Source organism: Aedes aegypti, chromosome 2 (genome assembly GCF_002204515.2).
Source record: "Aedes aegypti strain LVP_AGWG chromosome 2, AaegL5.0 Primary Assembly, whole genome shotgun sequence".
NCBI lineage: Eukaryota > Metazoa > Arthropoda > Insecta > Diptera > Culicidae > Aedes > Aedes aegypti.
Window position 1 is genome coordinate 352,611,149 of NC_035108.1, and position 16,146 is coordinate 352,627,294.

Here is a 16,146-nt window from a genome sequence, read left to right on the forward strand (position 1 = left end):
AAAGGCGCATTTCCAAAAAATATTAGCTGAGATTCCATCATGAATCACTCCAAAAATCTCGCTTTCAGTATCTACAACGATCGATTTCTCTTCGTCGATTTTCTGTTTGGTTAATTACTTGGCTGAACGACTGTTTTCGATTACTATTTCTAATTCCTTCGACTTATATTTCCAATTCGACTTCTATTTAATCTTCCTTCGTCATGTTGCATTGAAAAAAGTTACGATAATGGATTAAATTACGTGTACTAATTCAAAAAAATATCGGCGCATAGAAATCAATCATTGCAGATTTGTCTGTATGACACTTAACGCGAGGAATTTTCAAACATTCCACCAAATATTCGCAAAGAATTCCACAAATCTTACTTCCAGGAAAAAACCAATGAACTCCTTCAAAAATTCCCTCTTGAATTCCTTCGGAGTCACACCCGAAATGTTTCTATGATTTATTTTAGGGATATGGTAGCTGATTCAGTGGTATTGGATGTTCACCAACTTTTTGCTCGTTTACACCGATAATAATGACACGTTCCTATAATAGTCAGTTGCATTGGCAATCAATGCAAACCACGGTTTATGGACGAAAGCTCGAAAGGGGCCGAAAGGACAAAAAGACGAAAATTATTTGCTTGGTGGTATTTTTTTTTCTTCTTTGAAAATACATTCTCGGCTTTTTGTTCCTTTTTTGTTCTTCGGCCTTTTGTCCTTTCGATCTTTTGTTTTGTGTGCCATTTTTTGTTTGTTTGTTGTGTTTTTGGTTTATGTTTTTAGGAACAAAAGCTAATACCACTATTACTGGAACATGTTCCTATAATGCAGCCCACAGACGCTCAGACGGTTTGACCCACATTGACTCCGCCTCCCAAGTTAGTCAAACCGATTAATGTTGATGCAACCTTCGACCGACTGTCAAAGTTCGTTGCAGCAACACTATATTTCTTCACATGTTTTGAATCTCGGCAAGTCTAGTGGATATGTGATTGTTATTTTTTTCGCATTTTGGACAATAATCGTAGTGAGAAGGAGCAGAACTTTCAAAATTAAGGTAGCGGGAAAAATGGATATGGATGAGGAATACCAGTTATAATTTACACGAAGTATTCCGGCAAAACTCTTAAATTATGAGGGGTCTCTGTCGGGGATTATTCTGAGCAGTCATCGATATGGGACTATAGGCTGTGGGAATTTTTTCAAACAATCCATCCAGAATCTTTTAGCGGTTTCCTCAAGTAATTTCTTCAGTAAATCTTTAGGGCTTCCTCCAAATCAGCTTCCAAGAATTCTTCCCAAGATTGCAATGACATTTTTTTTTCAAAGATTTCTTCAGGAATTCCTATAGAAGTTAGTTCCAAGGATTCTATCACGCATTACCCAGGAACAACATGACGAAGATACTTCTCAAGGGATTCCTCATCATCAAAAACTTCCCCAAGAATTTCACCAGGACTTTTTTTCAGCGCTTGCTCCTACACACCAAAAAAAAAAACTTGGAAGGTCACGATGGTGTTACACGGGGTTTTCAACCGGACTATTTTTGTTAGATTCTACATGTCGAAATATGAAAAACCCCAAAGCATTTCGAGTGATGGACCAGTGATGTAGCCAGGAGGGTCTCTGAAAGGGTCGATTTTGTACGAATATATTATTATTGAGCCGATTGAAAATTTTTCAAAAAGATTTTTCTCAGTATTAAGTACGATAGTAATGAACAGAACTTACATAAATGTATGCTTATAATGTATTTTTATGCCATTGGCGTAACTAACATGGAATATGGACACCAAAACAAATTTGGTTTTATTAGAATAGTATATCAATAAGAAACCTATCCCGATTGCGCCTATGGCATGGAAAAAATACATTTTAAATACCCATTATGTCAATTCTGTTCTCTACCATCACAATAAATACTAAAAGAATATTTTTGTCAAATTTCCAATTAGCTTAATATAATAGTATACGTACAAAATTGCCCCTTCCAGAGCCCCTCCTGGCTACACCACTGGTCCATCACCCGAAAGGCTTTGGGGTTTTTCATATTTCGATATGTAGAATCAAACGAAAATAGTCCGGTTGAAACACCATCGTTACTTTCCCTTGTTAGATTTACACGTAGCGTAATTTTAGCTTTATTCATGCAAAGCCATTTCTCATGTATTATTCAATGATAAAACCTACAAACACATCTATTATATCCAACATTGCTAGCAAAATCCTTAATATTGAACACGTCACGTCTTTTCTTAAAGAATGTTGCATGCAAAACGGCTCGGTTTACATGATTTTACGGCTGAAAATTCAATAATAAATAATGCACATCAAATGACAAGCTGTCGATTCATTTATGTGCATTATATATGAAAGAATATTCAGCGCAGAATCGTGCAAACAAAGCATTCTTGTTTGCAATTTCACTTTCTAGATGCAAGAAAGCATACAATATTGGCGAATGTTGGATAGAAGATCATGAAATGTTTCAGTTTCATTCAAGATTGCAAGCATTTTCGAATGCAATGAGACAGTTTACATTATTTTACGTTGAATATTCAGTTAGAACTCGTTTTACATGATTATATGATTTTTTTTGCTGTGTAGGATTTATCCTTAAATTGCACAAGGAGTTACCAGGTATTTCTTCAGCGATTCTTCCTAGAATTGTTTTTTACAGATTCCTAAAATAACTATACAAAACTTCCCGAGGGATTTCTTCAGTGATTCATCCAATACTTATTTCAAGAATTCCACCAAAAAATCCTCCTTGGAATCGGAATACCCTTGGTCGCAATGGTAGCTGAATTGTTTCTTCTACTACTACATACATATAACCACATATGAATGATATTTGTTTATGTTGTTTTGGGTAACCGAATACTTATTTAAGATCAAAATGTAAATAGTTTTTAAGTGCTTCGTTGACCCTCCGAGTGCCAGCTTGTGTCTCGGAGGTAATAATTTATCCTCCATAGTCAGTTCCTGTGTTGGTGATTTCCTACGGATTTTTAAAAGAGACAATTTACATCGTCTTCAGCCATAGGCTGCACAGATTGAACATAACTAACATTAGACAACGGACACACGGAAAGACCAGTGGACCAGTGAAGAATTTTTCGTTTTGACGAAAAGTTTTCTCCAACTGGGGCGGGATTCGAACCCACACTCCGTAACACAATATGCCTAAGCGACTGACGCCGCTAACCGCACGGCTACGAAGCCCAGGATTTTGATGTTCTCGAAACAACACAACGTAGGGTTGGGTCCTGGCCAAACAAATGGTTTTTTACTGCGATTCCTCTAGGTATTCCGCAAGAAATTCCTAAAGAGACCGTTAAAGAAATCAATAATTCCATCAAAAATTTCACCAAGAATTTCCACCAGGAATTTTACTACCAAAAATCTTCTAGTGATTCTTATAGCGATTGCTCTAGTAATTCCTCCACAGATTCTTCCAGAAAATTCTTCACCGAATTTCTCTAGAAATTCCTAGAACAATTCCTACAGAACATGCAAAGATTTAGTCCTGGAACTCGTACAATGATTCTACTCAGAATTTCTTCAAGGATTCATCAAAGAGTTCCTCCAGAGATTCCACCAAGAATTTCTTCAAGGATTCCACCAGAAAGTCTTCAGAGATTCCACGAGAAATACTGCAAAAGAATGCATCAAAACTTCTTACACAGGTATCCCTGAAGGAATTTCTGTTTTGAATACCAGGAGGAACTCCTGATAGAGTCACTGGATGATATACTGGTCCCAAATCAATGAAATCCTTATAATAAATTTCTGGTGAAATCTTTATAAAACATTTCTGGTAAAATTGCTGGAGGAATTCCTGAAAACCTTCAAAAGTTACTGGAAATATTCCGCCAGAAATTCCTCGGAAAAAATCCGGATAAATTCCTTTTAACTTCGAGGAACTTTTAATATAATCTCTAGAGGAATTCCAAGTGCGATTTCCGAAGGAACTCCTGATGGAATCCCTAGAAAAACTTCTGAAAAAAAATCCCGGTAGGGATTCCACGTGGAAACTCTGAAGGAACTCGTGATGGAATCCCTGGAGGAACTCCTGATGAAAGACTCAGGGGAACTCCTGATGGAATCCCTACAGAAAATGTTGATACAATACCTGGAGAAATTCCAGGTCGAATATCCAAAGAAAATGCTAATGAAATTCTTTAAGGAACTCCTGATCATCATAGGAGATTTGAACGCTCAGGTTGGCCAGGAGGAGGAGTTCAGACCGACGATTGGAAAGTTCAGCGCCCACCGGCTGACGAACGAGAACGGCCTACGACTGATAGATTTTGCCGCCTCCAAGAACATGGCCATTCGTAGCACCTATTTCCAGCACAGCCTCCCGTATCGGTACACCTGGAGATCACCTCAGCAGACAGAATCGCAAATCGACCACGTTTTGATCGATGGACGGCACTTCTCCGACATAACCGACGTCAGAACCTATCGTGGCGCCAACATTGACTCCGACCACTACCTGGTGATGGTGAAACTGCGCCCAAAACTATCCGTCATCAACAATGTACGGTACCGACGCCCGCCCCGGTACAATCTCGAGCGGCTGAAACAACCGGATGTCGCCAATGCGTACGCGCAGCATCTTGAGGTAGCGTTGCCGGATGAGGGCGAGCTCGATAGGGCCCCTCTTGAGGACTGCTGGAGGACAGTCAAAGCAGCCATTAACGACGCTGCCGAAAGCATTGTCGGATATGTGGAACGGAGCTCAAGAAACGATTGGTTCGACGAGGAGTGCCAGGAGGTTTTAGAGGAGAAGAATGCAGCGCGGGCTGCAATGCTGCAGCATGGTACGCGGCTAAACGTGGAACGATACAGACTGAAGCGGAAACAGCAAACCCGCCTATTCCGGGACAAAAAGCGCCGCCTGGAAGAGGTGGAATGCCAAGAGATGGAGTTGCTGTACCGTTCTCAAGAAACGCGGAAGTTCTATCAGAAGCTCAACACATCCCGCAAAGGCTTCGTGCCGCGAGCTGAGATGTGCCGGGATAAGGATGGGAGCATCTTGACGGACGGACGCGAGGTGAAGGTCAGGACATCGAAGGCGATGGCTACGTCAGCACAGCGGACAGCGGAAATCAACCAGCTCCCACGATGGGGGAAGTTAAGGATGCCATTCAACAGCTCAAGAACAACAAAGCCGCTGGCAAGGATGGTATCGGAGCCGAACTCATCAAGATGGGCCCGGACAGATTGGCCGCTTGTCTGCATCGGCTGATAGTCAGAATCTGGGAAACGGAACAACTACCGGAGGAGTGGAAGCAAGGCGTTATATGCCCTATCTACAAAAAGGGCGACAAACTGGAGTGTGAAAATTATCGTGCAATCACCATCCTGAACGCCGCCTATAAAGTGCTATCCCAGATTCTCTTCCGTCGTCTGTCACCTATAGCAAACGAGTTCGTGGGAAGTTATCAAGCAGGTTTCATCGACGGCCGCTCGACAACGGACCAGATCTTTTCCGTGCGGCAAATCCTCCAGAAATGCCGTGAGTACCAGGTCCCTACGCACCATTTGTTCATCGATTTCAAGGCGGCATACGATAGTATCGACCGCATAGAGCTATGGAAAATCATGGACGAGAACAGCTTTCCCGGGAAGCTCACAAGATTGATCAGAGCAACGATGGACGGTGTGCAAAACTGCGTGAAGATCTCGGGCGAACACTCCAGTTCGTTCGAGTCTCGGCGGGGACTACGACAGGGTGACGGACTTTCGTGCCTGTTGTTCAATATTGCGCTTGAAGGTGTCATGCGGAGAGCCGGACTTAACAGTCGAGGCACGATTTTCACGAGATCCGGACAATTTGTTTGCTTCGCGGACGACATGGATATTATTGGGAGAAAATTTGAAACGGTGGCAGATTTGTTCACCCACCTGAAACGCGAAGCAACAAGAGTCGGGCTAATGGTGAATGCGTCGAAAACAAAGTACATGCTGGTTGGCGGAACTGAGCGCGACAGGGCCCGCCTAGGAAGCAGTGTTACGATAGACGGGGATACCTTCGAGGTGGTGGACGAGTTCGTCTACCTCGGATCCTTGTTGACGGCTGACAACAATGTTGGTCGGGAAATACGAAGGCGCATCATCAGCGGAAGTCGTGCCTACTATGGGCTCCAGAAGAAACTGCGGTCAAGAAAGATTCACCCCCGCACCAAATGCACGATGTACAAAACGCTCATAAGACCGGTAGTCCTCTATGGGCATGAGGCGTGGACTATGCTCGAGGAGGACTTGCAAGCTCTTGGGGTTTTCGAACGCCGAATGCTAAGGACGATCTTCGGCGGCGTGCAGGAGAACGGCGTGTGGCGGCGAAGGATGAACCACGAGCTCGCTCAACTCTACGGCGAACCCAGTATCGTGAAGGTAGCTAAAGCTGGAAGGATACGCTGGGCAGGGCATGTTGCAAGAATGCCGGACAACAACCCTGTAAAGATGGTGTTCGCCACGAATCCGGTCGGAACAAGAAGGCGTGGGGCGCAGCGAGCTAGGTGGATTGACCAGGTACACCAGGACCTGGAGAGCGTGGGTCACAGCCGAGGATGGAGAGAAGCGGCCATGAACCGAGGGAATTGGCGAAATATTGTTGGCGAGGCTTTATCAAGATAATTGATGTAAAGCCAAATAAGTAAGTAAGTAAGTAAGTAAGTAAGTAAGGAACTCCTGATGAAATCCCTTAAAGAACTCCTGACGTAATCCCTAGGGAGGAGCTCCAGGTACAATCAATGAAGAAATGATGGAATCCCTAGAGGAACGCTTTATACAATCCATAAAAGGAATCCTGATGCATTTCCAAGACAAACTGCTGATATAATCTCTAGGGGAATCCCTGGTGGAATCTCTGAAGGAACTTCTGATGGAATCGCTAGAGGAACTCCTTATGATATCCCTAGAAGAAATCCCGATGGAATTCCTCGAGGAACTCCTGATATAATCTCTGGAAGAACTCCGGATAGAAACTCTGGAGGAATGTCAGGTGGAATCTCTGAAAGGACTCTTGATGAAATCCCTGGAGGAACTCCTGATGAAATCCTCAGAAGAACTCCTATGATAGCCCTAAAGGTACTCCTGATAGAATCCCTTTAGGAACTCCTGATGAAATCCCTGGAGGAATTCCTGATAAGATTAATAATGGAACTTCTGATAGAATCCCTTGTGGAACTCCTTATGACATACCTAGAAGAAATCCTGATGGAATGCCTCGAGCAACTCCTGATATAATCTCTAGAGAGACTCCTGATAGAATTTATTGAGGGATTCCAGGTGAAATCTCAGAAGAAACTCTAGATGGTATCCCTGGAGGATATCCTGATGGAATCCCCAGAAGAAATCTGATAAGGCCTAAAGATACTCCTGATAGAATCTCTATAGGAACTTCTGATGGAATCTTCTGAATCTTCTGAAAAAATCTTGATTAAATTTCTGGAGGAACACCTGGTATAATCGTGAAGAAATTACCGATGGAATCCATGAAGGCATCTTGGTAGAATTCCTGAAGGATAGATACCTCTGCAAACACCTCTATGAACTTATTATGAAATAATTCAAGGCATATCTTTTGGAATACTTACAAAATTAACACCAGCAACTACTCAAAGAATCCACAATGGGCGATCAGGTGGCTAATAATCGAAAAAAAAAAACTACTGTTTCTGATAGGTTTTGATCGTGAAAAAAGCTCGTATTCAACTAGGATTTATGTCCAAAAGTACAAAGGAATTTCACAGCCCGTACACTCTCAAATCATTGCAGGTTGGTCTTGTCTGTCCTAAATATTCCATGGAAATTATTGCCTAAACAACAAAAAAAATACTTCAAGAGGTTTTTCACAACATTTAGCGAAAATATTCCCAGAATTTATTTAGTAATTCTCAGCAACAGCTTTTACGTCATTTCTCGGATATTCCCTCTCGAATTCCTCTGGAATAACACCCCAGTGTGTGTCCAATAATAGTGGTAATGCGGTTTTTAGCGTATTTTAGGAAATTTTAACTTAGAGAAACAGACGTTAGCAAATACCACTATAACTGGCACGTGTTTCTATAACAGGAATGTTTTTTTTTTCAGAGATATATTGATTTGATCATTCTAGGATTATTTTTACGTGAAATGGAATAGAAAAGCCCTTCGAATGACGTACGTATTCAGATATGAAAACCGGCTTACGTAATTTTTAGTAATTCATTATTTTTTCATCTGCTACTACTACCGCTTTCACGGGCACAGACTAATAAATAAAAATTTTAACAGGTGTTTGTTCAATTGTCCTGAAATACTGTCGTGAGGTAATCAACGAATTTCATAGAAAATTAATTTCACTGTTGCCTTTTGTTCTGGAGAATTATTGATGAACTGCATCTAAGCATTTCGTCCAGAGATACCTTTGCAAAAACTTCTAAGAATTCATCTAGAGAATTATACAAGGCAAATCTACTGGAGTAATTTCGAAATTAACACCAGCAACTACTCAAAAAAACTGAGGATTATCCGGGATCTCCGGTCACTGAAATTCTTTTAAAGATTTGTCCCGAATTTCTTCTGACAATATCTTCATAAGTACCACTAATGAAGCTAACATACAGAATTTCTCCAAGACATTTCTACTAAATACTTCTGAAGGATTCCTCAAAAACTCTTCCCCATCAGCAATCTCTTCTAGAATAATTCCAGATTATTTTCGTACAAATATTTGTCGACAGTTTATTACTTAGAAAATATAAAAAACACCGAATTTCAGAGGAATCATTTTAGTTATTTTAAGAATTTTCAAAAGTATTTGATTTAGAGGGTCAGGGTCATTTGGCATACAGGACATGTGGCATATCAGTCATTTGGCACACACAAATTTCATTAAGAACAGGAATATTTTGAAAGAAGGGATATAATTCTAATTATGTCAAATGGCCATTATGCCAAATGACCCGCTCGCCAAATCCTACACAGTTAAAAATAATGAAGATTACACGTCATTTAAACTTCATGTATGCAATGTAAACATGACGTCATGTAAATTTAAGTATGAAATCATGTAAAAATGTGTTATATGTCATGTAACCACTCATAATCCTGCTGCATTACATGACATATAATCGAAGTTTACATGACATATCATGTAAATATCCATGATATTCCACGCTCCCATTATGTGCATTATGTGTCTCAGAAATTTACACGTTTCGTTCGAACTGTGTAGGGAGATCGCGCTACATTCAGTTTTATTTTAGAAAAGGATACGCAGAATCGGGTCAACCACGCAAATCTTGGTATTTCTCGACGAATCATGAAAAAATCGAACTTTTTGTTATGTTTATATAATTTGCATAGAAAAAAAACATTTCGTTCTTCGAAAAAATCAATGTATAAGACTTGAAGGAAAACCTAAAGAAGAACTCCAGGTTATATTCTTAGATTATTTTTCAGATAGTCTTAAAAAAAGGAAATTTCGAAACTCTGTGTAAGAATTTCTTGCTGAATTTTTCAAGAAGTCTTCAGGGGAACACCATTAAGAGTTGACGAATTCCATCCAGAATGAGTCGAAAAAAATAAAAATCGTGCTCGATAGTCTTCGATTTGGATTAAATTTTGCACATGTTTTTGGTATGGTAAAATAAGTGTTTTCCATAGAAAAAATGATCATTTTGACTCAAGTAGGGTGACGGAGCCATTAGTGGACTACCTAAGCTATAAAAAATCATAACAAAATAACGACAAGCCTTAACAGAGATCTTTTGGCGTCAACAGAAAGATTTCAACCTTTGTAAAAATACTGTAAAAATTTACCGTACTCCGTTAATTTATTTCACCGAACTGTTCAGCTGAGATTTTACAGGAATCCGTAAAACAATTTAAGTGTGTACAATTCCATAATTCACAGCATATTCAGCTCAATACTTCGATAATAATGGTATTTATAAATAAGGACAATATGAACGATTTTATTGTTTTGAAAATTTATAACTTTAAAACGGTGCATTTGATCAAAATGATATATTCGGCGAAATTGCAGTGCATTACAAGGACTGTACATTAGGGCGATTCAAAATTTAAAAATGTTTGAGAATCCAATCCACAGTGGTCCAGATAGCAAGTTTACGCGGACATGAACTTTTCGACGTCATTTTGTGGTTTTAGAGTATAGGTTGCTTCCCAGAAGTGTCTCGAAATTAGTTGTACTATAATTCGTACGAAAGGGATTTTTTTTCTGCACTAATCGCAAAAATCTCCTACACGCCAACTTTTCTACAACCAAAGTTGTAGAATATAGCAGTACCAAAAACTTTGTAGAACATAGTAGGCTGCTAAAATTTGTAAATAAATAACTTATGAGTGAAAAAATGATTTTCTTCATTTTTTTCATATATAAAGTCAATTATCTCAGAAAGTATAAGAGATAGAGAAAAAGTTTGTTCTACAAAGTTTTTTGTATTAAAATATGCTACAACTTTGCTGAACATACCAACTTGCTATCTATTAACATAAAAAAAGTTGGCGTATAGGACACTATTGCGATTAGTGCAGTGAAAAATCCCTTTCGTACGAATTGTAGTACAACTAATTTCGAGACACTTCTGGGAAGCAACCTATACTCTAAAACCACAAAATGACGTCGAAAAGTTCATGTTCGCCTAAACTTGCTATCTGGACCATTGTGCAATCTCCCATATGTTCCTTACCATCCTTACCATAGAAATAGTGTTCTGTGAAATTTTCAGCTTTCTAGGTGGTGATTTAAAGGTGGCCCAAAGGCAATGTAGGTTTATATGGAAATTACTATGGATAAAATTTGAGATATGTTCCAAACACACTAGTATTGTAATGTAAGTACGAACTTATTATCCCATAGTAAAAACTCATACTTCGAACGATAATAAAGAAATTTGCAGAAGAGAGGAATTCAATCCGACGGCTATCAGAAGAGATATTCATGAGTTTGTTTGCTATTATTTAGCTTAATATGGGATTATAGCCCTGCAAACATGTACAAAAATCCCAAACAAAATTAGCTCAAAACGAATTTGTTTCTTCAGCAACATCCTTCATTAAGGATTGAAGAATGAGTTTTTAATATGGGATGATAAGTTTCTACTTATATTACAGTACTAGCGTGTTTGAGACATTACTCAAAATTTCTCCATATAAATTTCCATATAATCCTTCATTGTCTTTGGGCCACCTTTAAATCACCACTTAGAAAGCTGAAAATTTCACAGAACACTATTTTTATGGTAAGGATGGTGAGGAGCATATGGGAGATTGGATTTTCAAACATTTTTAAATTTTGAATCGCCCTACTGTACATATGTAGGGCGCTGCATTGCTTTGATTCTGTATTTTGACTTTGACTGGCCTTGTTGTTCACAAATCTATGGAAGAGTGAAAAAGAGCAATTCCTAGTGCATATTATTTGATCTTATAAAAATTTGTCTGAGGAATCAATGATATAAATCTATTAAACCATACGCAGAAAGAATACTGAGAAAATTCTTTGGAAAATCGATGGAGATATTCGAAGCACTTACTACTTCATTTTTCAAGATCCATGGTAGAAATTTGATTTCTTTCAGAACGAATTTTTGTCAAAATTTCGCAAGACCCTTCGCGGAATCTTAACGAAACATTTTAATGATTTCTGGGTAAATCAATAAGCCCATTTTTTTCGATGGACTGCAACAATTCTCAAAGAACCATGACATAATTTTGAAGACGGATGATGGAACAGTGTATGAAATCTTCAAACATATAATTTATCGCAGGATTTTGTTTGCGATATGTATACCGACTAGGCACCTTTTTTTTCATTATGCTTGTTTTGAAGGCACTTTGTGCTCGTGGCCACCACTGTGCCGGAATCATGGTTAATCTGTATCTTCTTTACCGATACAGATCTATTTTCAACTCATCTATATTTACATCACTTTCACTCTCTTCTACTTTTTTACTCTCACACCGAGCAGGTAGGAGAGTGCTCTGCTGAGAGTCCAATCAATTTCCTTATAAGCCATAGTCCATTACTCTTGCGGTGGTTCGTTTTTGCCGTGTTCCTGAGTCGTTTGAGGCTAGCTGCCTGCGAAGAGGGTTAGTTTGTCTCAGTCACCATCTGATACTGACGGAGGATGGATGTGCTTTGGGGAGCACGGTCCTCAGTACAGAGTCTTCTGATGGCTGGACAGGTTTTTTTTTTGTGGAGGGGCTGAGAATCGAATCCACGACCTTCCGCTTATGAAGCGAAAGCGTAACCTCAAGGCTACGGACCCCGCTAACTAGGCACCTTTGATCTCTTCGATATTGAAGGCGCTAATGGACCAACGATTTTATAAAGATATCCAATTAGGGAGGGTAATTTGAGGATAAGTTAGAAAAATCAACCCCGAGAGCGTGGATTTGCACGGAGTTGTTAGGTTAAGGAATATTAGAGACAGAGCTCAGTTCGTCTATTACGTCACGCAAAACCGGCGCCATCCCTAATCGAGTAAAAATTTCATTAACACATATCCAAGCTGTTTCGCCCGGACGCGTCTGGATCCCTGATAATCTTGTTTCCAGCTCCTTTTCGCCATGCTAGCTAGTGCTATCTAGTCGACAAGCGTCAGTCTATGCGTCATCCAACTCATAATGGAATTTTGTGCAGCTCTTCCTCGACGTGACAAGCTCGGAGTCCTTTATCGCTGGCGTGCGAAGCTGTCAGCGTGATTTGTGACGGGATGAGTGTGAACCGATTAAGACATTATCAACTTAAGTTTTTGGATGACACCAGAAACAGCGAAAATGGAAAGTTAATTAAGGGTTCAGGTCGATTGCCGAAGATACCCTATTTTGTACGATGAAATATTGCAAATACAAAATTAAGGTCGATTAAGGTAAAACTGGATAAAATGGATAAAATCAAATTAGTTATAAGCTTAATAAGGCATTTTCCGAAGGTTCAGTTACAAAAGATCGAGAGGTAAAACTATATCTTCGAACCTAAGTACTTTCTAGATTCACTTAACCATCCACTTAGGTGGACCTATACTCCTTTGCAAAATTATTTCTCCTGCAAAAATTGAGGTGGATGTTTAACGAAATCAAAATGTGTTACAACTTCAAATGCTTATAGTTTCATATGGAGAAATCTAGTAAAAAAATAAATAAGTAAATGAAAAATCGAATTTAACTGGTATAATAAACTATACCATTTAATTCCACTAGATTTTGTATCCTTTGACAGATACGCATATTTCGATCTCAACTGTATTTTAACTGTGATTCCCCGAATCTTGGAAAAGAAAGGATAATGATGGAAGGGGGAAGTCAAATCGGGACCAAACCAATCCGCTCGTTAAGATTTCAACCCATCTGTCGCGGTTAGAATATTTATGAACCCCATTTAAAAAACGATTCAATTTAGAGAAAAAAAAGGTTCTACTTACACAACCATTCCGTAGGCACCCTCTCCAATGTACGCCAACTGATTGTAGCGGGGTCCCACTTCGAACAGCTGGCCCCGAATGACCTCGGCGTTGGGGTTGGTATTGGTGACGCCATTGTTGGAAGCGCCAGCTGGACCGGCTTGGGCGCTGGCGGCGTTGTTGTTCTGACCGGCGGCTTCCGCCATTTTTCACCAGATTTTTTTTCTTTTCTTTTTTAAACGAGAAATAGACAGAGATCGAAACTTCCTAGCAACCTAGAGAACGCTCGTTGCTGAGGGTTTGATTTGATTATGCTTTTATTTTAGAATATATATCTTCTGTTAAGATTATACGTATTTCGTAGGGATAATCGTCGGAACTTTCACTCCGCACTCGTCACTACCTTATACGCCGCACTTTACAAACTTCTTTGATCACTTTATTTTTAGATTTTTACTATCACCACTTTTCAATGCATGCACCACTTGTTGTACAAAAGCGAAGAAAAACACAACCTCGTGTTAAACGGCACTGTTAGAAGAAAACAAGAGAAAACAATTATTAGTCAACATATTAGATTACCATTATAAATTTTGTATTGAAACGGATGCTTTGAGCTTTTCAACCAAAAGAAAATTGGTTGACCTTACAAGCTCAGAAAACTTTAAAAGACATTCAATCAATGCTGTAGAATATAGTTGTACTGCAGATGAGTATTTCTCTAAGTCTCGTCTGATTATCTGATATTTACTCTTCTTTTTCTATAAGCGGCTCTCTAGAGTTTTGGTTTTACAGTTCTCAACTGTGAGTATTTTTAAAAGAATCCCTAGACAAACCGATAAAAAATCTGAAAAAAATTCTTGGAAGCATTTTTAGCGGAATCAGTTTAGGCAATCGTGTCTAAATTTGCAAAGGGTTTCCCGAGAAACTTCTTGCAAAATTAGTGATGGACAGTCAACATATTTGGAGGAATGACTGCCATTACTTTACTTGCTATTCATCTATAATACTTTTCAGAGGTTTCTGGCATACAATAATAATTTTAGGATGAATTGAATGCATTTCTGTAGCGGAATTCATGGAGAAATTTTAGGCTGACTATTATGAGCATTTTCAAATAAATAGAAAATTCCTGATGATTTTTTTAAGGAATTCCTCAGAAATAATTTGTAATACAGTCGAAGCGCGTTATAACGACATCGCAAGGGACCGTCGCAATAGAGAAAAGTCGTTATAGAGAGTAGATATAACATTGAATTATTTTTCAAGGGACCGAAAAATGTCGCTACAGAGAGCTTTTGTCGTTATATAAGTTGTCGTTATAACGAGCTTCGACTGTACATTCAAAAATGTTTTGTCAGATCCAGTAGAGAAGAAGTTGTCCAGCTTTTGAATAAAAAAGCCTCTCAGCTGCTGGAATAGAAGCATTTCTGCTTCTGAGAACGCTTTCCAGCTTCCGAATGAAAAGCTTTCGGAAGATAAGCTTCAAAGCTTTTGTGAGAGAAACTTTCTAGCCTCTGAAAAAGAAGGTATCTACAGCTTCAAGAAAATAAATTTTCTAACTTTTGTCTTCCGGTCCATGAAAGAGAAGGTTTCAAACTACTAGAAAGAAACATTTCAGTCTTTTAAGGAGTTTTCCAGTTACTGGACGTAAAGAAGAGCTTTCCAACTTATGGATGAACAGATCTCCAGCATTTAGAAAAACAGCATTGAATCATTTGCACGAAAAACATGTCAGCTTCTTTCGAAAAGATGCGCATTGAAGAATTTTCTGTTCCTGGGAATAAAGCTTTCCAACTTCTCAGGAAAATTCAAGCTTGAAAGTAAAGCATTGCGGTTTCTGTGAGAAAAACATTTAAGCATTTAGGAAAGAAGCATTTCAACTATTGGAAAAGAAGCGTTGCAGCTTTGGGTAGAGCAGATTTCCAGCGTTTGGAGAAAAGCCTATCCAACATCTAGAAGAGAAACTTTTAAAAGTGAGGCTTTTCAGCTTCTGGGAAACCAAGCTTTCCAGCCATGTTTCAGGAAGTCAAACTTCCCATTTTCTAAAGAAAAGAAGCTTTTCTGTGTCCATTTTTTCACCTCTTCTGGAAGAGCACATTTCCAACTTCTGAAAAAAAACCTTAGTTCTTCCAATTATTACTATTCAGCCATTCCATGAAAAACCGATCTAGTGGGTCTCCGAATTCCGTGAAAATTTGCTATTTGTTCCTTATCCGGAATAAGGATACACGTATTTTTGGATTTTTTGATTAGGGTGACCATTTCCGAAATAGGGTGACCAGAAAAATCGCAATTTAGCAAAAAAATATTTTTAAAAAAATTATAACTTTTGAACCGTTTGACCGATTTTCAATCTTTTTGGACGAAATGAAGGCTAGAGATTTTGACTTTTCAGGAAAAATATAAAATTTCACAAAAATTGTGTTTTTTACATGGAAAAACTCAATAGTTTCCGTTTTTTCGTGTTTTGAAGGCCTCGGGACCAAAGGGGCTATTGCTGTTCTCACTTTTTCTTGAAAGTTCAGAAAATGTTACGTCTACTGTCAAATTTTCAGCGATGTATGTTTTTTTAGTTTTTGAGATATATTTTTTTGAAAATAAAAAATCAGTCATTTTTCATCGGCACACACTATAGATCTCAGCGCATTAAATTTTTTATGGTCAAAAAAAATATCAAAACTTTTGAACAGCTCAACGGATTTCCAATCTGTTTTTATGGAATGAA

General features: G+C 38.8%; 1 protein-coding gene across 4 annotated transcripts in view; it reads right to left on the reverse strand.

Annotated features, from left to right (window-relative positions):
- The window catches only part of LOC5578960 (mitogen-activated protein kinase ERK-A), a 364,872-nt gene that overhangs the window by 325,699 nt on the left and 23,027 nt on the right, over positions 1–16,146 (reverse strand). Inside the window, exons 2-3 of one of the 4 annotated variants that reach the window (XM_021846320.1) lie at positions 13,822–13,949; positions 13,440–13,693 (exon numbers count right to left, since the gene is read on the reverse strand). The exons of 1 other annotated variant lie outside the window; for it this stretch is intronic. In XM_021846320.1, the coding sequence (XP_021702012.1) occupies positions 13,440–13,624 (185 nt within the window). In that variant the 5' untranslated portion in view covers positions 13,625–13,693; positions 13,822–13,949. Of the gene's footprint in view, positions 1–13,439; positions 13,950–16,146 lie in introns of all 4 variants that reach the window. 2 more of the 4 variants (XM_021846318.1, XM_021846317.1) reach the window with 2 other exon arrangements.